At 50.5% G+C, this 22,422-nt stretch overlaps 2 protein-coding genes across 8 annotated transcripts in view; one reads left to right on the forward strand and one right to left on the reverse strand.

Moving 5' to 3' along the window:
• Positions 1–243: 243 nt before the first annotated feature.
• On the reverse strand, positions 244–12,817 carry tmem62 (transmembrane protein 62). Of its 7 annotated transcripts, none has more exons than XM_056590994.1 (15): positions 12,666–12,817; positions 11,752–11,894; positions 10,940–11,144; positions 10,497–10,608; positions 9,845–9,982; positions 8,844–8,889; positions 7,877–8,018; positions 7,228–7,352; positions 4,963–5,085; positions 4,569–4,721; positions 3,923–4,082; positions 3,047–3,245; positions 2,559–2,663; positions 891–1,009; positions 245–653 (listed from the first exon to the last, which is right to left on the reverse strand). In XM_056590994.1, coding segments are annotated over exons 2-15 (1,974 nt in total). In that variant the 5' UTR covers positions 11,754–11,894; positions 12,666–12,817; the 3' UTR covers positions 245–308. The 7 variants fall into 7 exon arrangements, with proteins under 7 accessions (XP_056446966.1, XP_056446969.1, XP_056446971.1 ...); XM_056590996.1 differs by having other exon boundaries at positions 10,940–11,164; XM_056590995.1 differs by lacking the exon at positions 12,666–12,817 and adding an exon at positions 12,188–12,309.
• The window catches only part of cdan1 (codanin 1), a 32,314-nt gene continuing 21,777 nt past the window's right edge, over positions 11,886–22,422 (forward strand). Inside the window, exons 1-4 of the mRNA XM_056589818.1 lie at positions 11,886–12,283; positions 17,645–17,813; positions 19,521–19,668; positions 22,130–22,203. Of these exons, the coding sequence (XP_056445793.1) occupies positions 17,745–17,813; positions 19,521–19,668; positions 22,130–22,203 (291 nt within the window). The 5' untranslated portion in view covers positions 11,886–12,283; positions 17,645–17,744. The remainder of the gene's footprint in view (positions 12,284–17,644; positions 17,814–19,520; positions 19,669–22,129; positions 22,204–22,422) is intronic.

A 22,422-nucleotide genomic window follows, 5' to 3' on the forward strand; every position in this document is an offset into this window, starting at 1 on the left:
AGACATCTGCTGAGATAGTGGAGCAGGGACGTGCTCAGAGCTGTGATACGGCGACATGCATATTAAAACAAGACCAGCAAAGAGTTCAGGTGATGAAAAGTGGAAGGAGGGAGGGAGGAGGAGGGGGGGGAGGGGGGAGAGAAGGGAGACGGGAGAGAAGGGAGACATAGGCCGGCGTGTGCGGAGGTGATGAAGTGATGGCGAGTGACGGCATGTGTGTCAGGCTTAGAGAGGAGGAGGAGGAGGAGGAAGAGGAAGAGGAGGAGGAGAAGAAGAAGGACCAGACAGGACGTAGCGGCGCGCTGCTGTCAGGAGCGCGCGGGGGCGACCTTGTCGTGGTGGGGGTCCCGGAGGCGGGGGGCCGGGCCGGTCCAGGCGCGGTACACCAGCAGCAGCCCCAGCGCCAGCGCCCAGGAGCGGACGGGCGACAGCAGCAGGGCCACGGCGCCGTAGGTCTCCAGCAGGAAGCCGCAGGAGTACGCCTGCCAGGCCAGCAGCAGCAGCATGCCCAGGTTGACGCCCAGCGCCGCGACCCCGGAGCACCAGCCCTGGCGCCGCGACGGCAGCAGGTGGGAGCGGAAGGTGTTGCCGCGGTGACGCTGGTGCAGGCTCCAGCACACGTAGCAGGTGAGGGGCGTGTTGTAGAACGCCATCTGGTGGAGGGGGCGTCGTTTAGAGGAAGCTTTAGCGATAATTTTTTCGTGCATATTATGGTCTGCCTGACGGTGTCGGTTGTTCCTCCACGTTTGGGCATCTGGTTATCTCCATAGCGATAACCGGATGCCCTCGGTCGACCATGAGGCATTCTCGAGCGAGAGGTTTTAATCACTGCGAGGCACTTTGGACAAAAGGATGGATGAATACATAAGGAGAGGCCCTGCGTCTCCTACCTGCACCACGCCAACCACGTAGGTCAGGCTGCCCTCCAGGAAGTGGCCGTCGATCACCAGGCCGAAGGCGAAGCAGGCGCCGCTGTGGCCGTCGATCAGCTCCCCCACGAACCACGGCCCTGGGGACAGGGAGACGGACAGACAGACCGCGGGAGACAGAGGGTCAGACAGCAGGCAGACGGACAGACGGTCAGACAGACGGTCAGACAGCAGGCAGACAGAGGGTCAGACAGCAGGCAGACGGACGGACGGACAGACGGTCAGACAGACGGTCAGACAGCAGGCAGACAGACGGTCAGACAGCAGGCAGACAGAGGGTCAGACAGCAGGCAGACAGAGGGTCAGACAGCAGGCAGACGGACGGACGGTCGGACAGACGGTCAGACAGAGGTTCAGACAGCAGGCAGACAGAGGGTCAGACAGCAGGCAGACGGACGGACGGTCGGACAGACGGTCAGACAGACGGTCAGACAGCAGGCAGACGGACGGACGGACAGACGGTCAGACAGACGGTCAGACAGCAGGCAGACAGAGGGTCAGACAGCAGGCAGACGGACGGACGGACAGACGGTCAGACAGACGGTCAGACAGCAGGCAGACAGAGGGTCAGACAGCAGGCAGACGGACGGACGGTCGGACAGACGGTCAGACAGAGGTTCAGACAGCAGGCAGACAGAGGGTCAGACAGCAGGCAGACAGAGGGTCAGACAGCAGACAGACAGAGGGTCAGACAGCAGGCAGACAGAGGGTCAGACAGCGGGCAGACAGAGGGTCAGACAGCAGACAGACAGAGGGTCAGACAGCGGGCAGACAGAGGGTCAGACAGCAGACAGACAGAGGGTCAGACAGCAGGCAGACAGAGGGTCAGACAGCGGGCAGACAGAGGGTCAGACAGCGGGCAGACAGAGGGTCAGACAGCAGACAGACAGAGGGTCAGACAGCGGGCAGACAGAGGGTCAGACAGCGGGCAGACAGAGGGTCAGACAGCAGACAGACAGAGGGTCAGACAGCGGGCAGACAGAGGGTCAGACAGCGGGCAGACAGAGGGTCAGACAGCAGACAGACAGAGGGTCAGACAGCGGGCAGACAGAGGGTCAGACAGCAGACAGACAGAGGGTCAGACACCATAACGGACAGACTGACAGGTCAAGCCTGTGGCAGAGGGGCTTGTGGGGTGGCAGGGACGTTTCTTTCGGCTTTTTTCAACGTTTTGCGTCACAGTCGGGCCCCTAACTGCCCCAGTCTATTGTTTTTAAACTGGGCTCTTCGTTTCGCCGTTTATGGCGACGGTGTTCTCACTCAACGGCAGACCTCATCAGTGTTACTCACTGATCGGTAAACAGTCTCCAGGTTGAAAAGAGACACGTTTCCTTTGGCTTGGTGCCAGGAGGCCCAGAGTGTTCCCACGCACTGGGCTCTTCTAACCGACAACCCGCTACATCCTCAGTGGTCACACGGTGCTAATCTGATCGGCTCTGCCTTTGGTCTTCCTCTGTCTAAAGAGAACTGATCATCCCGTGGAATATTTGAGTTTCCTCAATGCTCTCTGTATCAACACACTACATCACACCGGGGTGCTGTCGGACTCTTAAAGACCTGACTGACGCCCCTCGTGGCCGGTCGGGGGGGTCGGTGTGAGTGGGGGGGGTGCCGGGCCAGGGGTCTCACCGAAGGCAGTGCACAGGTTGAAGAGCAGCAGGGAGTAGTAGAAGAAGTCTGTTTTACTGAGCAGGTGCAGAGACATCTTCACCGAAGCCACCAGGCCCACGGTCGCTGCAGACAGAACACAGAATTAGAATAGATCTATAATTATTACAATCAGTTAAATCTATACATGGAGGCCAAACAACACACACGGCGCCTTGGTCAAGACACAGTAGACCTCATGGTTCTGCACGTTGTTTCACAACCACGAGTGAATGACGTTGAAACGAGGGTTACAAAGAGAGTCCATAAACCGATGCCGAAGGTGATTGTAACGCAAGCAGTGTTAATATGGCTAAAAACAGTATAGTGACAATGCTAATACTGCTAATGATGCTAATGCTAACGCCGATGGGATTCGTTTTAGACACGGACGTGTTTGTCCCGACGGGTAACAAACACTTCTACGACGGACTCTCCCCCCCCCCCCCCCCCCCCTCCTCCCCCCTCACCTCTGCCCGGGGTAACTCGCAGGAAGCGGTAGAGCACTAGCGTGCCCACGTTGAGCAGCACGGCCGCCAGGAAGGCGGCGCGGGCCAGGAGGTAGTGGTCGGTGAGCAGGATGAAGGACTGGGCCAGGCTGAAGCCCGGGGCCAGGCCGCGCTCCAGGGTGAACCGCTGCTCCACCACCGACCAGCGGCCCGCCTGGTCCTAGGGGGGGGAGGGAGGGGAGGGAGGGGGGGGAGGGAGAGGGAGGGAGGGAGGGGGGGGAGGGGGAGGGAGAGACGGAGGGGGGCAGACAGACGGATAGACATTAGACAGACAGACAGACAGACACGCACACGCGCACAGACACACACACAATAAGTCTTGCATTTGTTAAATTGAAAACAGAGTGTTAAGCAATTTTGATTCCATGCAATAATGAACTCCTCAATAGTTTGACAACAAACAGGAATTAAAAGTTTAAAGCACGACCAAAAAACCTTTCCTAGCCGTCACACAATAACAACAGCAAGAGAAGAAACATGAATAAATAACAGACAACAAAGAGCCCTATCCTCCCAGGCAGGGCTCAATGTCCTCCTCTTAGCGTCGGTCGATTGTATTGTATTTGTTTATCTCTTCATCACCATTACAGTCTCAGAGGGCTTAACAGGCCAAACATTATGATACCCCCCCGACCCAAGCCCCCACAAAGGCAAGAGACAACCCCCTTAATCAGCGAGGAAGACATCCTGAGAAGGGACCCAGAGCGGGGGTCCGTCCTTCCAGGGGGGGTGAGGAGTACAACGGGGCCATACCGGACGTGCACACATACAGGACAACACGTCAGCGAGCAGACCGGTACCGGTCGGCCATCGTCAGCCGAGCGGCGGGGGACCCACCTCCACCCGGACGCTGATGGTGTGAAGCCCCCCCTCGTAGCGCGCGGGCTCCCAGGGCAGCACGTAGAGCGGGCCCCCCGCCGACCGGCCCGGCCCCAGGGCCTCGCCGTCCACGCTGACCTCCACGGCGGAGATGGCGGCGTCAGAGAACGCCAGGACTCTGCAGGGCGGCGGGGGGACACACCGTTAGTCTGAATAAGGTTCTGTTGCTTGGATACAGCAGATGAGGTGCTTTGGATAAGACAATAGTAGGCAAGTTATACTGTATTTATAGAGCACCTGTCATACAGCAATTGCAATATATACCTTGAGGTGCTTTAAGGTCTCCTAAAGAGGTGATTCATTCCCTGTAGCTCAGCTTGAGGTCAACACAACTTACTCAACAACTTACATTTTTTTTTTTTATTATGTTTATTTTAATTTTATTTTTTTATTTTTTTATTATTATTATTATTATTATTATTATTATTATTATTATTATTATTATTATTATTATTATTATTATTTTTTTTTTTTTCACATGGTCTTGTTTTTTTAAACGATTTATGATGACTATATGCTCTGTAAGGTGACCTTGTTGTTGTTCAGCTGTGTAGCGGACCCTGGGAGAATGGGGGTGTGCTTGGGGGGGGGGGGGGGTGGGCACCTGATGTGCGTGGAGCTCCGGATCCGGCCCACGGGCTCCCGGGGGTGCAGGTACTGCGCCTCCTTGGGGTTGGTGATGAGTACTGCAGGCCAGCGCTGGAAGGTGAGGTCGGAGAAGCTGAGCAGGTCGTGGTCGAAGGCCAGCACTCGATATCTGCAGGGGGGACACACACAGCGATACAGAACAAGTATCAGATTGAAATCCTAATATATAAAAACATACATAACCTTTTCCTTTTTTACTCAAATTGTATAAAAAAATATATATATATTTATGCATAATTATATTTATTTTTTTCTAAAAGTCAGATTAATTTTTAAAAAAAATTAAAATATCTCAAAACATTTTTTTAAGTAAACTTAAACGGCAATAACAAGCGTGCGCTGTGTGCGACCTGCGGTTGTCCATCCAGTCGCCCAGCTCCAGCTCCAGGGTGCCCTTGGGGTGTCGGCTGTGCAGCACCGGCATCAGACCCCCCAGGGTGTGCAGGTGACCGCACAGGTACGCAACCGCAGAGCTACACACACACACACACACACAATTAGCTACACAATAGGAATGCATTAATACATTGTATTTATAGAGACGCCTTTTAAGGTACTCAAGCTGTGTGTGTGTGTGTGTGTGTGTGTGTGTGTGTGTGTGTGTGTGTGTCAGAGATGGAAATTCACTTTTTTGCCCACCAGCCCCTGTGGCTGGTAGATTTAAAAATCTACCTGCCACTCATCTTTTTTACCAACCACTTTTTACGCAATATTTTTTTTTTATATATGAGTACATTGTAAACAATATAATAGTAACACTAGATAAGAAAAGTGTTTTTCTTGCACATAGTTTTTTCCATCAGAAGTGATTCTTACTGTAAGTAGGTGCTACTAAGGAACTGAGTTGAAAATGTTACACTCTGACCGCATATGATAAACGATAAACAGGTATCTGCCATGTCTGTCATGTTTATTTCAAAGGTGTTACGATGACAAGTTTGGGGATAATTCATCTATACAAAGTATTTTCAATAAAAAACAAATTGACATATTAACAATAAAACAACATGCATGGCTACACCATCATAAGTCAATAGGAACATTTGTTTTTTCAGTGCACTGGCCTTTTAATTTCTTCAATTCAGCCAGATGTAGAATGAAGTCTGCCCCTATAATGCCACAGATTAATCCTCTCGGTATAGGAAGACTCTTACTCTGCCTATGCATTCGAAATTAAACATTCGAAAACAGACCATGAAGAAACAAGAACAAGAAACACTGACTTAATAAGTGCAAGAAACATTGAAGAACGTCAGAATACATTAAACTAGTATTATATATATATGAACTCTCTCCCAAAAAACCCTGTTGACAGTCACTCATTTTCAAAACGTGAAGGTGACTTTTTGAGGACTCGTGGTCCATCAAGGCTTCCAATTTTAGGTTACGTGTCCCACTCAGTCCCAGGAAACGCAACATTGCTTTCTCTAGTAGTTCTTTCTTTACATGTCAATAATTAGCCTAGCATACTATACCGAATGTTGATACCGGCGTATTATCTCTATGGTTACCGGTATATTATCCCGGATGTTGACAGTCGCAGTTCAGCAAGAGAGGCGTAGAAGAAGAAGGGGGTCGGATGTTGGCGGTAATGGTCGTGGAACTGTGCAGCGCCATATGACGAATGTATTAAATATGCAAATTTGATCGGACCGGACTGGAAAGTATTATCCGACATAGTGGCGGGTGAAGTGACACAATTCCCCCGCCTCCATACAAATCCACCCGCAAATGGTGTGTCGCGGGTGTTCATTTTTCATCCCTGGTGTGTATGTGTGTGTGTGTGTGTGTGTGTGAGAGATGATCACACCTGATCGACTATTTATGATGTGTGAATGTGTGAAGCACCACCCACCCGCAGTCACTTCCCACAAAGTCTGTTATTTAAAGAGCACCTATTATGCTTTTTCAACTTGTATGACCTATAAACGTTGTTATAATGATTTATAGTCATGTTTAACCATACTAAAGTGTCAAATAATGACGTACATGCATTTAGACGTGTTCCCTGCTGACCGTCTGGGGGCTGTGCAGAGCGCTAAACACTGGGGACGCCCGTCGCCAATTTTTCGGGACTTATCTACGTAGAACAATCCGGATTGTCCATGTATGGTAATGCTGCAACATGCTCTTCCGGAAGGTAACCAATCACCACGGAGTGGGGTCGGCAGGAGGGGGGCGAGGGGGCGGAGGGGGACGAAGCCGAGTGTTGACAGAGAATGCTGAAAGCGCCCAGATGAGAGGAAGAGTTCCCCGAAAAAACGACATTGTTTTTTGTGCTGTGATTCGTGTCAGGTTGCGCAATAGGAGTCATTAATAAGAAAGTAAGACCAGAAAAGTACTATAATAGGAGATCTTTAAGGAAAGAAGATAATTCCTCATAAATCTGGAAATGGGGAACAATGATTTGGAATTGGGCCTGACTGAAGTCACATGACCGCAGCACCTGCGTAACCACAGCAACCACTAATCAGCCCCACGAGTTACGGCGATAAAACACAGGGGAAGCAAAGCAGTCTAGTGCCGCATCAGAGACACACTCCATATTCATAGACCCCCACCCACACACACACACACACACACACCCACACCCACACACACCCACCCCCCCCTACCTCATGAGGTCCCGGAGGCCGGGCGCGGGGGAGATGACGGTGGAGGTGGTGTAGTGGCCGAACCACACCGACTGGTTGCTGCTGCGGCTCTCCGCCCGGAACGCCGTCAGTAGGTCCATCTGGGTCTGAGGGGGGGGGGGATCATTAATAACCAGGGACGGGGGGGGCGTGGCAGTAACCGATAGCGACGGCTGCTAAAAGAGGGGATGTAATGCATCATTTCCTCTTTGTATGTAGCATTCAATCAATAATTCAATCCCTCATTTCATTCAATCCATTATTTGTGATGGTTGTTGTTGTTGTTGTTGTTGTTGTTGTGTATACGACATTAAGCAACGTTTTGTTTGTTTGGAGTTGTGTCTCCCAGTGGGTGTGGATTAGTAACGGTGCTGGTGGTAACGTAGTGCTCCTACTGTTGCATGAAACTCTCTCGATCAGTGTGTAGACCGCACCCTAATACCTCGTCTAATTGGCAATCTGTTCCTTGATCCTTGAGATCGGACTAACGATGTGGCCGCAAGGATGTTGTTTTACTGACTCTGCCGTCATCGTTAGGCTAATGAGGTAAACAAACCCCCTCTTTGACCTAACGAGGGAGTTGACCGGGAGTGGGTCCCGTTTCCAAGGTAACAAAAGGTGGACCCATCACCTGGTCCAGAATGCCGAAGAAGTTGTAGGGTCTCTTGGGTCCGGGCGTGAGCGTGGCATCAGCACAGACGAACGAGTAGTTCCCAAACGGAGTCTGGTGGACATAATGGAACGAGCCCACCTTCTGATTGGCCGAATACTTCCTGGTGGAGGAAGAGAAAAGAGGCTGGGTGTCAAATTAGTCTCAAAGGACGTCAGAGGCCCTCGGCCCTTCAGAGACCCTGACCCTACCCCTAACCCTCGTTATAGGGGAACCTGAGCCCTCAGAACAGCAAGGACATCATGTTAAGGTTCAGGATGCTGCTGTACAGAAACTGTTTGATTCTCTTTGCTGTAATGTTCATAAGCATGATGGCATGGCATCAATTCTAACCCTAACCCTATTTTACCATCACTAACCAATCGTTGAAAATCTTTGGTTGACTGTTGGTTGACTGAGTATTATAACCTGCTTGTGCACCAGGATCGTGTCATAGCAGTCACCACCACCCACTCACTAATCACAATCTACTGTTATACAGGTCACATCTTTCAAAATGGTCGAAGAGGCCGGGGGTAACAAACATGTCTAGACTGAAACCTCCTCTACGGTCGGAACAAATGAGAAGTGAGTATCGAGGGAAATCCCACAGAAAACGACCACAGCATTGCAGAACATTGCAAAGCCAGGACATAAATCGTCATTGAGAGTCTCGAGTCCCGACAGCCAAAAATAAAACATAATCTGCGTCAAAACGCAGGAGAGGTTAAATTGTGCTTAAATTTTCATCTTATTGTGTGAATTGGATAAATGCAACTTAAGTCTGTTTCTTGATGACGTGACAGACACGCAAGCCCCCTGCCTCACTGCTTACATTGACAAAAGAATGTGCTTCTTGTCACTTAGAAACATGCAGAACTGGACTTGAAAATCAACCGTGTCCTTCTTTTACATGACAAACATCGTACATTCAAGAACCACTACTAACCTGTAGTAGTTGTTGACACTGTCCAGTGAGATGATATTAAACGCATCTGTGGAAGAAAAAAAAAAACATCTGTGATGTCGACCGGCCTGTACACTGTCGTGTGCGTGAAGCTGGACTTCCTACTCAAACACAGAGAAACCTGGCCAGGTGGAAAACACAAGCAGGTGATCCTCTGAATTTGTCTTCTGATTAAATTGCAGGATATCATTTCCTGGTGTGCTTTTCCCATTTTGGTCAAAATTGATCAAGTAGCAGCAGGTCAAATATGCAACAGCTGTGATCGAGATCAAGTCAATATCTGTTGGGAGAAAAAAGGGCAGATCGGATATCATGTTGATATTTTTTTTTTGCTCTGCACAAATGTCTTGTGGTTCGTCTTGTCTAACATCTAATCGCTCACAATCCAATCAGAGGACTGGGCCGCTGGGGCAGCTTCCTGCCACGGCTGGGAGAGAGATCACTCAGCATTACGGTTCATTATCCTGCTTCAGAGATACTTAACTCAGGAAGACAAATACTACTCCATTCTGCATATTGTCATGCAATCGTTTTTGGATCCAAATGTAGGCTTTATGATGACGTTTCATGTCGGTGAAATATGTTTGTTTGAAAAACAAGAATTGTGCCTCCATTTCTCCAAGGACCATTCAGTTCAATGTCAATGTAGCCTAATTGGGATATTAAATATTGAATGTTATATGCATATATACATGCGTCCTACTTTTTTCCCGTTCTATTAACGAGCCTCTATTCAACCACAGAGCGAGGAGGTCATTACGAGCCGATTACGAGCACATCAATCCATTTGTGATCGATCCACACGTGGTATGAAGGGACGGTTCGAACCCGCCACCAAAACAGGTGCACCAAAACCCCCGTAGATATCAATGTGCCGATTGATGCACTCTGCCCCTCCCCCAGGGGGTACAGCGAGGGTAGTCACCCCCCAGGGGGTACAGCGAGGGTAGTCACCCCCCAGGGGGTACAGCGAGGGTAGTCACCGTGGTTTCCGCGGATGTCGATCCAGCGCGTGCGCTCCAGGACGCGGGAGCGCTTCAGGACGTTGTGGTAGGCCTGCCACTCCACCTCGTGCTGCAGCGACCCCACCTTGCTCTCCGTCTTGGCGTCCGTCAGGTCTCCTGTGGACGCCAACGGAGGAACACGGTGAACACAACGGGGCGGGGTTGATTCTTCCTCAGCGTTGAAGTCGAGGAACTCCACACATTGACATTCAGCAGAGACGTGCATCGGGGTACACACTCAAAACCGGAGCCATGACAGAGATCTTACACCTACATTTACAATTACGGTTTAGGTATTTTATCCAAAGCGACGTACAACAATTCATTCACACATTGACACACTGACGGCGGTGTCAGCCACGCAGGGCGACAGCCAGCTCGTCGGGAGCAGTCAGGGTGAGGCGTCTCGCTCAGGGACACCCCGAAACTCAGCCAGGAGGAGCCGGGGATCTTACTAGCAGCCCTCCGGCTACCAGTCAACCCGCTCCAGCTCCGGAGCCACTGCCGCCCCACCTCGTCACTAGGACCACCAGGATACCCACCGATAGCAGGACACTAGAGAGACATGCATCATATGCTGCTATACATTCAGCCACGTTTGACAGTGCAGGAGAACCGGTCGACTGATTACCTGTTGCGAGCACAAGAGCTGGTTTGATCACTTCCACCGTGTCAGTGCAGAACGTCTCGAAATCGGGAATGCGCTTTGGGTCATGAAAACGGCTTATGTGGATGTCCGACACCTTGAATTACACACACACAAAATATATATCATGTTATCAACCATTAAAAACCACCCTGTGTGTTTATCCAAGTAGTAAGACTAACACAATACATTTCCTAATCATCGCTCACAACACCTGGTGTGTTTGTTTGTCTGTACAGTAAATCTGTCATAGGGAAGGTCTCTGAAGAGGTCTCTGTATTGAGTTGAACACTACACATTAACCATGCCATTGGCGCAACAATTTCATTCAACAAGCAGTTATCCTAAGGCTACAATTTAAACAACAATGTGAATCCCCTGGGGATCAATAAAGTACCAATCTATCTTTCTACCTATAGACACCTCACCTGTATAAACCAGAATATATTATTAAACTCTCCGCCCGGGAACGGCGGACTGTTCCCCTGGGACTCCTCCTCATCGCTGGCGGAGGGTCCCTGTACGCTCCGCTTGGGGTGCCAGGAGGTGTCGTAGCTCTCCAGCACCCAGGAGGTGATCCACGCCAGAGCCAGACCAAGGAGGACCAGCGCCCCGAACAGCCTCAGCATCCTCCTGTAGTGGGAGAGAGGAGGCTAGGGGGGGATATACTCATAAATCACACATCAACACTAACTAGGGGGTCTGGTTGAACTGGCTTAGCGAGCTACATGGCTAGGAACCGAGGCTCAGACCGTCGCTGTGGCCTCCATCGCGGCCGAGAGAGAGGCATCGAGGCGCAGTCTTCATCCGCCGGTCCCTTCACGTTAGCCCGCTAGCAACGTTGCCAGATTGGGCCGGATTTTCCGCCCAACCTGGCAACCCTGTCTGAAGCGCGCTACAGCCAGGGTTGCCAGATTGGACGGAAAATCTGGCCCAATCTGGCAACGCTGCCCCCTAGCTCACCGACTCTGGTCTGTTGGACGGCGAGACGTCATCCGTGCCTGCGTCGTCCCAGAAGCCCTTGCGCGAAGCGTCATTCTGTAGGGGCTGCGTTCCAAACCGAAGTACCCTTCCTACCCCTCACCTCCTAGATATGTCATGTATTATATACTCTGCGCTGGTGTATTTTAAGCTTCTGAATGAACATAAAACAACGTGAACGTTTTAATAGGATGAAAAAAAAAATCATAATACCCCTTAACGTACGTGTTTCTCGAAAGAAGCGCGTTCAATCACTTACATTTTGATTCCTCGCGCGTACGCGCTTTAAACCTTCCCTCCCACCGTGCGGGTGCGCGTGCACCGGAGCTGTTGCGAGGGGGATCGAATCGGGGACGCGCGCGTAGCAAGAAGGTTGATCAGCGGAGCCGTCACGTCACGGATCTGCAGCACCAGAGAGAGAGAGAGAGAGAGAGAGAGAGAGAGAGAGAGAGAGAGAGAGAGAGAGAGAGAGAGAGAGAGAGAGAGAGAGGGATGCTGAGGTGACAGCGAGGAGGAGGACACGGACGATAGGACTAACGTACTGATATATATATATTATATATAGATACATATATATATATATATGTATACATATATATTGTATAACTTCAGTTCAATCACGCCGCAGCAGCCCCAGAGAGAGACAGTGATTCGCAGACCGGCGCGGACATTGCATCCACCATCCTGGGATTCACCTCGACGCGGTGCCCCCCGCAGCCCCCTCACGGTGTGGATCTGATGTAACCACACCCGGCGCCTCTCGGGTGGAAGGATCAGATCGAGTGCCCGAGGTAAGAAGACCGCTACTGGAAGACCCTGTCCTTAGAATAACATGTTGGGATTGAAACGCCCCCCCCCCCCCCTCTGCGCAGTGCATGGTTCTTAATCAGTGAACAGGGCGACATGTTTTGCTGACATATTTATTTTTCCTTGCTCGCTTTCCACATGCGTGGGGTGATTATTATTATCGTAGCGGGCTAACGTTCACATCGGATGCGCGCCGCGGCCTATGGACGCGCTTCGCTGTTGGAGCGACGCGTCTCTCAGGGGCAGCGGGCATTGATATCATAATGCTGACTGGTATAGCGGCCAAAATGGTACATTATTACTGCAGCTATTTATAGCAGCAGCCCGGTGTATTGTGCATTGTGTGTTTGAGTGTCTTCGAATCACCTTCAAAACTGCATCACGTCGACTGCACTTCATGTTGAACCAGTGACTCGAATGCGAGTGCAGTGCACACATGCTTTTTACATATTGACCATAAATCAACATAACAAGCACGACCGCACTCACTGCCCTCAACAAGCCGTCAGTATATTAAAGCCGTGAAAGTGGACTGGTGGACAAATCTCTGCGCTGGCCAGTCTCCAGGGTCCGTCCCGGGACACCTAGGGGGGTCTGGCCCGAGTCAGGCAACATGCCAACTATGAGATTACATTACGGTTTGTCCGGGCGGGTTTTGGCCATAGCAGTTTTCATTTATAAAATTGCACTGTTGCTCTCCAGTGACAGTCTATAGCGATGTCTGGGTGCGTGCATGTGCGCGCAAAGGAAAGGAGTTTCAGAATTGGGGTTTGTGGTTTTTACAAGTGTGCGTTCGCGTGTCCCTTCAAAAGAACCATGGAGGGAAAGCCTGTCCATGTTTCTTAGTCCTTCGTGCCGAGCAGCTGCACTCTATCAAAAAACAAATCAGGGGGCAGAGTGGAGACGATGGAGCTGCAGTTTGTTAATGGATGTCACTGCGCCATTGTGGTAACCATGGCGATGACCCCATCAGGAAATATGATTCATGGCAAAATTGAAAGCCGCTGCCATAGATTGAGGTCTCTTTACTTTTTTTTGTTGTCGTTGAAAGCTGATGACTGCAGTCCAGGTGTGTGTGTGTGCGTGCGTGTGCGTGCGTGCGTGCGCGCGTGCGTGTGTGTGTGTGTGTGTGTGTGCGTGTCCAGAGCGCATGCATGTGTATTGTTATTGTTGTTGTAATGGACTAGGAGCCTGCTGACTTGCAACTTGGAAGCAGTTTTTTTCTTCTGTTTTGCTCTCTCCCACTGATGTCCTTAGGGACTTTGTGAGTGTGTGTGCATGTGTGTGTGTGTGTGTGTGTGTGTGTGTGCATGCCCGTGTGTGTTTGGGTGTTTTGGAGGGTGGTGGTGGTGGTGGTGGTGGTAATGTGTGAACACATCCCATCTTCTAGAGATCGAAACATTCATTGGTTTTCTCTTCCTAACTTCTCAACGTACCAAACTTTAGATTGTCGTACAATCCCCTTATCAGCCAGTTCAAGAACTGTTGGAGAAACTTTGAAAGGATCGTCAGAAAGGATTGTTGAGAGAGAGGGGGGGGTGGGGGGGGCACCGAAACGTGTGTTTTTATTTACATGACGTAGTACTCACATAAAGTACACTGGAGTACACATCAAACTCCTCCTCACAATGGAACAATGGAAGACCTGGACGTTTGGGAACAGTTAGCAACATGCTCTAGAAGGATGGGCCAAAAAAGGCACTTTATTTATTCTTGAGGCAGTTCATGTGTTTTTGTTTTTTTACTTGCAATGCCTTCAGTATTGAAGATCCTCACAAAGGAGTGGTGAAAAGAGTTGTTTGAGGCATAAACACGGTGCCTGTATCGGGTTAGCCGACTGTATTTGTTTGTTGTTACCAAACAGGTTTACCAAACAACAAACCACAGCTTCTCTGAAGTAGTTGTAACTTCTGTTATCAAGGAACCTAGAATGTGGTTTTAGATAGCTTACATCTTAAACAAATGTAAAAAGATGAGCAGACCGATGACTGCCCAGCCATTAATCCACCCTTCCCTCCATTCATCCAAATAACCATTATTACCCCCTCCATCCATCATCCCCCCATGTGTGTTCCCCCCCCCACCATCGTAGGGATCAGTGGGTTCAGTCTGGCTCCGGTGGAAACCACTGAGAGCATGTCTTCCTCCCCGGGTCGTGTTTCACCCTCATCTTCATTTCACTCCAGTCTGACCATCTTTGACCTTCCTCCTCTCCCCGCCAGCCCCATCGCTCACCCAAGTGCATGATGGGATTGATTGGCTCCTCCTCGTGGGTGGGTGGATGGTGCCATGTGAGCTGTATCCTGTGTTTGGATCGCAGGGCGTCCCCGGGGAGAACGCTGTGTGTGTGTACGTACGTGTGTGTGTGCCTGTGTGCGTGGGTGTGTGTGTGCAAGGTTGTGCGTGTGTGCGTGTGTGTCTTTGTGTGTATGTTTGTGTGTGTTTGTGCGTGCAGCCAGACTGAAGGAGACCCCTTAGAGATGAATGGAGATTGTTGCGTAATAAAGAATTCCAGATGCAGAACTCTTCCTCCAGAAGAAACTCCTTTTGGACCGTTCTCCTCAAACCGTCGGCTAGCTGCCTTTGGTTCTGGTTTACTCTTTTTATGTGCACTGCAGACAAAAACATTGTCCCATTTTGAACACACGGTAATGAGCTAATATTAGCTCATGCCTCATTATTTGCATAACTCCACAGAGATGGGTTAGAACAGTGTGTTTTCTTGTGAACTTGATACACACTCATGTCGGACCACTGGAAGAGGTCAAAGGTTGAGTGGATATTCTCTCCTCTCTGTTGCCTTAACGGGCTCCAAAGGTCAGGGCGTCCTACACATCGGATCTTCATGACCCCAGATGAGATTGGAAGCTAAGCTAACAGAGCTACGCTACCCAAAACAGAGAGAGCAGAGGCTGTTTTAACAAAGCGGACCTGGGTCTGTTAGTAAACAATAACGTTCTGTTGTGGGCGGGGCTGAGTCAGGAAGAAGAAAGTTCCCAGACTGAGCAGTAAACCCCAGCCTTTAACCGAATACGTTCAGCAATGAAGCTTTAAATTGTAAATATGTTAGTTTTCCTTAGACCGTCTTCTATCCTAGCTGTTATTACAATAGTAAAGGGTATGATTATTTGAGTTTTTGCTGTAGACAGAACATAGTATGAAAAATACTGCCATTTCTTTCTTGGCTATGGTTATTGTAAATATAGCAAACGGCTATATCTTAACGGAAAACATTTGCATGATAGGATTAAGTAACCTACATTTCATATCTGAAAGTGTTTGTTGAGCATTAACTTAACTGCATAATTGTTATATTTTCTATGAGATGGCCTCTGGTAATACCGTAGCTCTCTGAGCTAATTCCCTAAGAGAGGTACAAGATCAATCACCTGTTCCTCCTATAGTTCCCAAATTTCTGATTAGGTTGACATGACTAATGTCAACCTCATACTTTATTCCTGGCATTCCACAGCACAGCGAGCAGGTATCGTTTGCGTAACTGGCTGAGCCTGCTGTTTGTGTTGGCCTCCAGCGAAGGCTGTGATGTAATCATGACTCAAACTGAAAAGGGGTATTTACGTCATCTCACGTAACTGGACAAAACAAGCAAGAAAAAATCGTTAATTATTCTCAGAACCGCCAGAGAAAAAGGCTGCCAGGCCGATGATGACTCAGCAGAAGAATCCCATTGGTCACCGTTACTCCAGAATCTAGAACCCCATTGGTCGCTGTAACTCCGGACTCTGGAATCCGATTGGTCCCTGTAAGCCCAGACTCCACAGTGTCTCTGAGAGCCATGGCTCCTGATCCTAGGGAGCAGCAGAGCGACCGCGTCTGTCCAGACAGAGCCAGCTGCCATGGCTCTGGCAGCAGCTGGGACAGCTGAGGATCAACTCAAAGGGCTCGGGCGAACATCGGTCTGTCTAACCCCCCCCCCCCCCTCTGATGACACGCATATCTTCATATTTAGACACACGCGCACATGCTTCACAACGGGTCCATTGAGTTGGTTGGGAACGGCGTCGCAGATGCTTCTGTTCAGAAACACGATATCGTTGTGAGGGATGGATTGTCATAACGCAGCGCTGAGGTCGAGCGAGCGTTGACTCACTCAGACCCCCCCCCCCCCCCCCTCCCCATGGCCTGTACGTATTCACGTCATGCTGTAAGAAAGTGTCTCCGGAATCATTGAGCGATGTTTGGGATATTAATCGTGATGCTTCTCATCACGGTGTTATGCACACGTTGACATTTCTAGATGTAATATCATTTAATGAATTAGTAATGAATCATATATATATAGTTTCATAAACTATAATTACCATCAGTTATAGTCAGACTTATCTCAACCTATTGCCTGGTTGGTAGTTAACTTTGCCTTGGTTTTCTCATGCATTTTATTTTATTATTTCATTTTATTGTACGACTATGTTTCAATGTGAAGCACTTTAGAGTCTGCCTCGTGTTTGAAAAATGCAATGTAACTAAAGTTGCCTTGCCTTAATAATAGATGTTAATTAATTGTTTCACGATGTATTACATCCGTCAATCATGTGTTCCTCTCCTATAAATGTGAATGTTTATATTCTCCTCTGCTCTCATATCGCTGGCAGAGGACGTGTTCTACACACGTCCTCAGTCTGTACTCCAGTGGTCAGTACTCCACTGGTCAGTACTTCACTGGTCTGTACTCCAGTGGTCAGTACTCCAATGGTCTGTACTCCACTGGTCAGTACTCCAGTGGTCAGTACTAGTGGTCAGTACTCCAGTGGTCAGTACTCCAGGGGTCAGTACTCCAGTGGTCAGTGGTCAGTACTCCAGTGGTCAGTACTCCAGGGGTCAGTACTCCAGTGGTCAGTACTAGTGGTCAGTACTCCAGTGGTCAGTACTCCAGTGGTCAGTACTAGTGGTAAGTACTCCAGTGGTCAGTACTCCAGTGGTCAGTACTCCAGTGGTCAGTACTAGTGGTAAGTACTCCAGTGGTCAGTACTCCAGTGGTCAGTACTCCAGGGGTCAGTACTCCACTGGTCTGTACTCCAGTGGTCAGTACTAGTGGTCAGTACTCCAGTGGTCAGTACTAGTGGTCAGTACTCCGGTGGTCAGTACTCCGGTGGTCAGTACTCCAGTGGTCTGTACTCCACTGGTCAGTACTCCACTGGTCTGTACTCCACTGGTCGGTACTTCACTGGTCAGTACTCCAGTGGTCAGTAGTCCAGTGGTCGGTACTCCACTGGTCAGTACTCCAGTGGTCTGTACTCCAGTGGTCAGTACTCCAGTGGTCAGTACTCCGGTGGTCTGTCGGTGGTCTGCCGTCTCATGTGTTTGTCCTCCCTGGGCCTCCGTAGGGTTCCAGATGCCCGCCCCAGTGTGAGACGGGGGTGTGTTACCGGGGGCGACCACTGAGACCAGCGGGGGGGGGGCCGCGGCGTGCCCGGCGGCGTCGGGATGAGCGGGGGGGTGGAGCCAGCGGACATCCTGACTGTCCTCGCCCTCGTCAAGGAGCGATGGAAAGTGGTGAGTGGAGACAAAGGGCCTCTGTGCGTGTGTGTGTGTGTGTCTATGTGTGTGTGTGTGTGTGTGTGTGTTGTTCTTTGCTCCATCGCTGCCCGTTCCGACCCTGACGTCAAAGTCACACACACACACACACACACACACACACACACACACACACACACACACAAAATACAGGACAAACAGTACAATAAATAACAACAAAACCAAACGCTGTCCTGAGCTAACAGGCCTATTCCCGCCCAGTCATGACCTTCCCCTGTACAGCCCCCCCCCATCCTGACCTCACCTGGTCCCTCACCGGGATCGGGGCCGGCCCAGTCAGGGGTCCCGTGCTGGGCCAGGTTCTCTGCTGCATTGAGATCCTAAAATAGCCGTGGGAGTCAGAGGAGGTTCTATCTGTGGCAGTGCAGCAGCAGAGTCCCCCCGGGAGGGCGCCCTGTGGCGCTGCTGCCCCCCCGGGCCACAGGGGACGCCTTCCTCCCTTCCTTCCTTCCTTCCTTCCTTCCTTCCTTCCTTCCTTCCTCCTTTCCTTCCTTCCTTCCTTCCTTCCTTCCTTCCTTCCTTCCTTTCCTTTCTTCCTTCCTTCCTCCTTTCCTTCCTTCCTTCCTTCCTCCCTTCCTTCCTTCCTTCCTTCCTTCCTTCCTTCCTTCCTTCCTTCCTTCCTGCCTTCCTTCCTTCCTTCCTTCCTTCCTTCCTTCCTTCCTTCCTTCCTTCCTTCCCTCCTTCCTACCTTCCTTCCTTCCTTCCTTCCTTCCTTCCTTCCTTCCTTCCTTCCTTCCTTCCTTCCACTTCCATCTCCCCTCTTTCCTTTCTCTGTGTTCTAGCTTCCTTGGTTCGTCCCCTTTTTTCTTCCCTCCATCCCTCCCCCCCTCCCTCCCTCCCTCCCTCCCCTCCCCCCTCCCTCCCTCCCTCCCCTCCCCCCCCTCCCTCCCTCCCCCCCCTCTCCCCCCCTCCCTCCCTCCCTCCCTCCCTCCCTCCCCCCCCCCCTCCCTCCCTCCCCCCTACCTGCCTCACTGCTAGGCTCGGCCTCCAGTGTCCTGAGGACCAGAGTTGCATAAGAACACTTGCGCTAAGCCTCAACTTTAGCTGCTAGTGGGATGCGCTCAGGGAGGGGGGGGGGGCAGGAGGGTGGGGGGGGGGGGGGGGTGTGGGGGGGGGGCTGACACGTGGGTGGCTTAGTGGGGATCCAACGCTACGAGCTGGAGGGTGAACTCAGGATCTTATTAGCGAGGAGCTAACACCTATCCCCAGGTGCCCCGCGGGAGGCAGCCGACGGGCTGAGTGAGGCCGAGGCGCTGCCAGAGGAACGCTGCGGCGGCTCTGTCCCAGATAGGACTGTGAGGCCAAGGGGCATCACAGGAACGCAGTGCCTGACGTGGCTGGTTGTACTATACTGTACCTCTGGCCACGCAGGCACAAGTGTTGCCAAGTTAAATATATATTAAAAAATCAGCCATCCAATCCAGCCTGCTTCTGTTGCTCCATGTTTACTCCTGTGTGGCTCTACGTTGTAAACATAGCAACAGTGTAAAGCCTCTTTGTAATGCTTTGTGTTTTCTCCTGGATTGAAACATAGTGTTATAACATTAAGAGTTTGTAGACTCTCTCCAGCGCCACACGTTGACTCCTGTCTGGATAGTGGATAGAAAGTGACGTTTATTCGTGGCCATGGTTTGTCTCTCTAACGCTACACGTTAACTCCTTCAGACGAAGAAGATTGGCGGGGGGGGCTTTGGGGAGATCTACGAGGCGCTGGACCTGCTGACCCGCATCAGCGTGGCGCTGAAGGTGGAGTCCGCCCAGCAGCCCAAGCAGGTGCTGAAGATGGAGGTGGCGGTGCTCAAGAAACTACAGGGTGAGTCAGTGGAGCTCTCTCTCTCTCTCTCTCTCTCTCTCTCTCTCTCTCTCCTTCCCTCTCTCTCTCTCTCCCTCTCTCCCTCTCCCTCTCTCCCTCTCTCTCTCTCTCTCTCTCTCTCTCTCTCTCTCTCTCTCTCTCTCTGGTCTGATCCGGTCATGACTGAGTTCCCATGCTTATCTTTTAAACAAAAGCAGCCAGAAGCCGACTCATAAAGAAGGAGGTGTTATTTTTGGGTCAATCATTGGCTCTGGGGCGATGACCCCGGGACAGACACGCAGAGATACACAAGCCGAGGCAAACAAATGCGACGCAACACCCCACCCGCTAACACCAGGACACGTTCTTCAAGTTTGCTGTTGAAACAGTAAACAGTAAACAGCACAGTGTGGAGGGTTTGTTGTCGGGGCTCCACAGCGGTCGATCGGGCTCCCCACTGACATCAGCGCAGCCGTACGCCTTCAGAATACATCTTGGCTCATGAGAGAATTTAATAAATAAATACAACTAAACCAAGGATATATATATAGATATATAGATACACAATTTATAATATGTTTATAGTGTAGCACTTAAAGCAATTTGCTTATTGGAGGAACTCTCTATGAACTCTAATGATTCTCGCTCCCATTGGATTATCTCCTCGTTGTCAGTCGCTAAAGTCGGACAAAAGCATCGGCTAAACCAACGTTTGGTCGTGTAATGATTAGAAGTGTGGGAAGTGTGTGTGCACAGTGCACCGAGATGAGTGTGTATGGGAGTGTGTGCACAGTGCACCCAGATGAGTGTGTATGGGAGTGTGTGCACAGTGCACCGAGATGAGTGTGTATGGGAGTGTGTGCACAGTGCACCCAGATGAGTGTGTATGTGAGTGTGTGCACGTGGCTCTGGACTGGATACTCCTGGTGCCTCACAACAACCCCCCCCTAACCCCACCCTCTTTAGCCCACCCCTTTAGGCTAAAGAGTTGGGGGTTGTGGGGGGCGATGTTGTCTCCCCCCCACCTCCTTCTCCTCCTCCTTCCTGTCATCTCTCCTCCTCTATAGTGCTGCTCTTGTTTTGGTTAAGAGGTAAATCAATGAGCTGGGATCATGTCTGAGCTCTAATGGCCGACGCCCTCAGTACTATAGTGCTGCTGCCCCTTAGGGAGCGGGGGGGTAACCCCACACAGCTGAGCTGGGCCGCACACACACACACACACACACACACACACACACACACACACACACACACACACACACACACACACACACACACACACACACACACACACACACACACACACACACACACACACACACACGCACGCACGCACACGCACACACTTGCACACACACACACACGGCCGTGCACACACATTTAACGTGGCGTACACGCACGCACGCACGCACGCACGCACGCACGCACGCACGCGCGCACACACACACACACACACACACACACACACACACACACACACACACACACTTGCATGCAAACACACACACAGACACACAATTTTTGTAAATATACAATCTAGAGAAGTGTCTTGTAAATCAAAGCTTGCATTGCGTTCCTTCTTATGCCCGATAGCGTCTTACCCTTGGAACGGCTCACTTTGGTTCATGGTTCTGGAGGTCAGCCATAGATGTGTGTAGATGGAGTTTCCTGTGTGCGTGGGCACATGCGTTGTGTCTGGTTTGAATTGTATGCTAGGAGAGGTTCCAGTGTAGCACTGTCCTCTGGGAATACAACACAAGCCCCGTGTACACACACACACACACACACACACACACACACACACACACACACACACACACACACACACACACACACACACACACACACACATACACACTCACATCCACCACACACAAACCCACATACACAAAAATGGACACACACAAACCCACTGAACACATGCACAAACACCCAGGCATGTGTGCACTAATTCACCACGCTCACACATGCACGTGCTGCATGTGATCGCTCGTAACACACACACACACACACACACACGACACACACCGTCAGGCACACCAAAACAATAGGAGGTTCAGTTGTGGAGACGCAAACCCAGACAACCAGTTTTGAACTCACACATGAACAAAAGGCTCAGTTAGGGACAAAACACGCACGCACACACAAACACACAAACAGTATTGTCCATTAAAGTCAGTGATCTCATCACTGGCTCGTGGGTCAATGGCAGTACTCTTCAACCACAGCTAAAGTTAAAAACACAAACCACACACCAGAACTAGTTAGTGAGTTAAGTTCGGGCTTTTAGGTTTACATTGCCCCCGAAAAACAGCCCAAATAATAACGTAAAATGAGATGAGAAGGCTCGGGGGTACCTCTCTCACTTGAGCTTGCTGCTTTCAATTTAATTCAAAATACTTAATTGGAATAGGAATCAAATCTTTTTATTGGCAACGAATGTAAGGCGTAAAGTAATGATCTGTCCTCTCTCTTTGTTCAGGGAAGGACCATGTCTGCCGCTTCGTCGGCTGCGGACGCAACGATCGCTTCAACTACGTGGTGATGGAGCTCCAGGTGATTCGGGGACACGGGGAATAGCGTTCAGTATGACGAGTGCAGCAGTGGTTGGAGTGTCCTGTTTGGAGCTCAAGGCTCTTAGGTTCCTGTTCAGTATCTGTTTGGGGTGCTAACATGCAGGTCAAGGGTTTTGAAAGATCAACCGGTCAAAGTTGTTTAGCTTCCGGTGAAATGCCCAGCTGCCCTCGAAAGGTCCTGTTTGAGTCTAAACAAGAA

Source organism: Gadus chalcogrammus, chromosome 5 (assembly GCF_026213295.1).
Source record: "Gadus chalcogrammus isolate NIFS_2021 chromosome 5, NIFS_Gcha_1.0, whole genome shotgun sequence".
NCBI classification, from domain to species: Eukaryota; Metazoa; Chordata; class Actinopteri; order Gadiformes; family Gadidae; genus Gadus; species Gadus chalcogrammus.

Bases quoted from the DNA above. Each gene is read 5' to 3' on its own strand.
- tmem62 (XM_056590990.1), bottom strand. From the start codon at position 12,767: ATGTTGATTTATGGTCAATATGTAAAAAGCATGTGTGCACTGCACTCG. The intron at 10,609-10,939 runs GTGAGGTGTCTA...GTGTAATTCAAG, and splicing joins ATATATTCTGGTTTATACAG to GTGTCGGACATCCACATAAG. The intron at 2,664-3,046 runs GTGAGGGGGGAG...TTCTGTCTGCAG, and splicing joins GCGAGTTACCCCGGGCAGAG to CGACCGTGGGCCTGGTGGCT.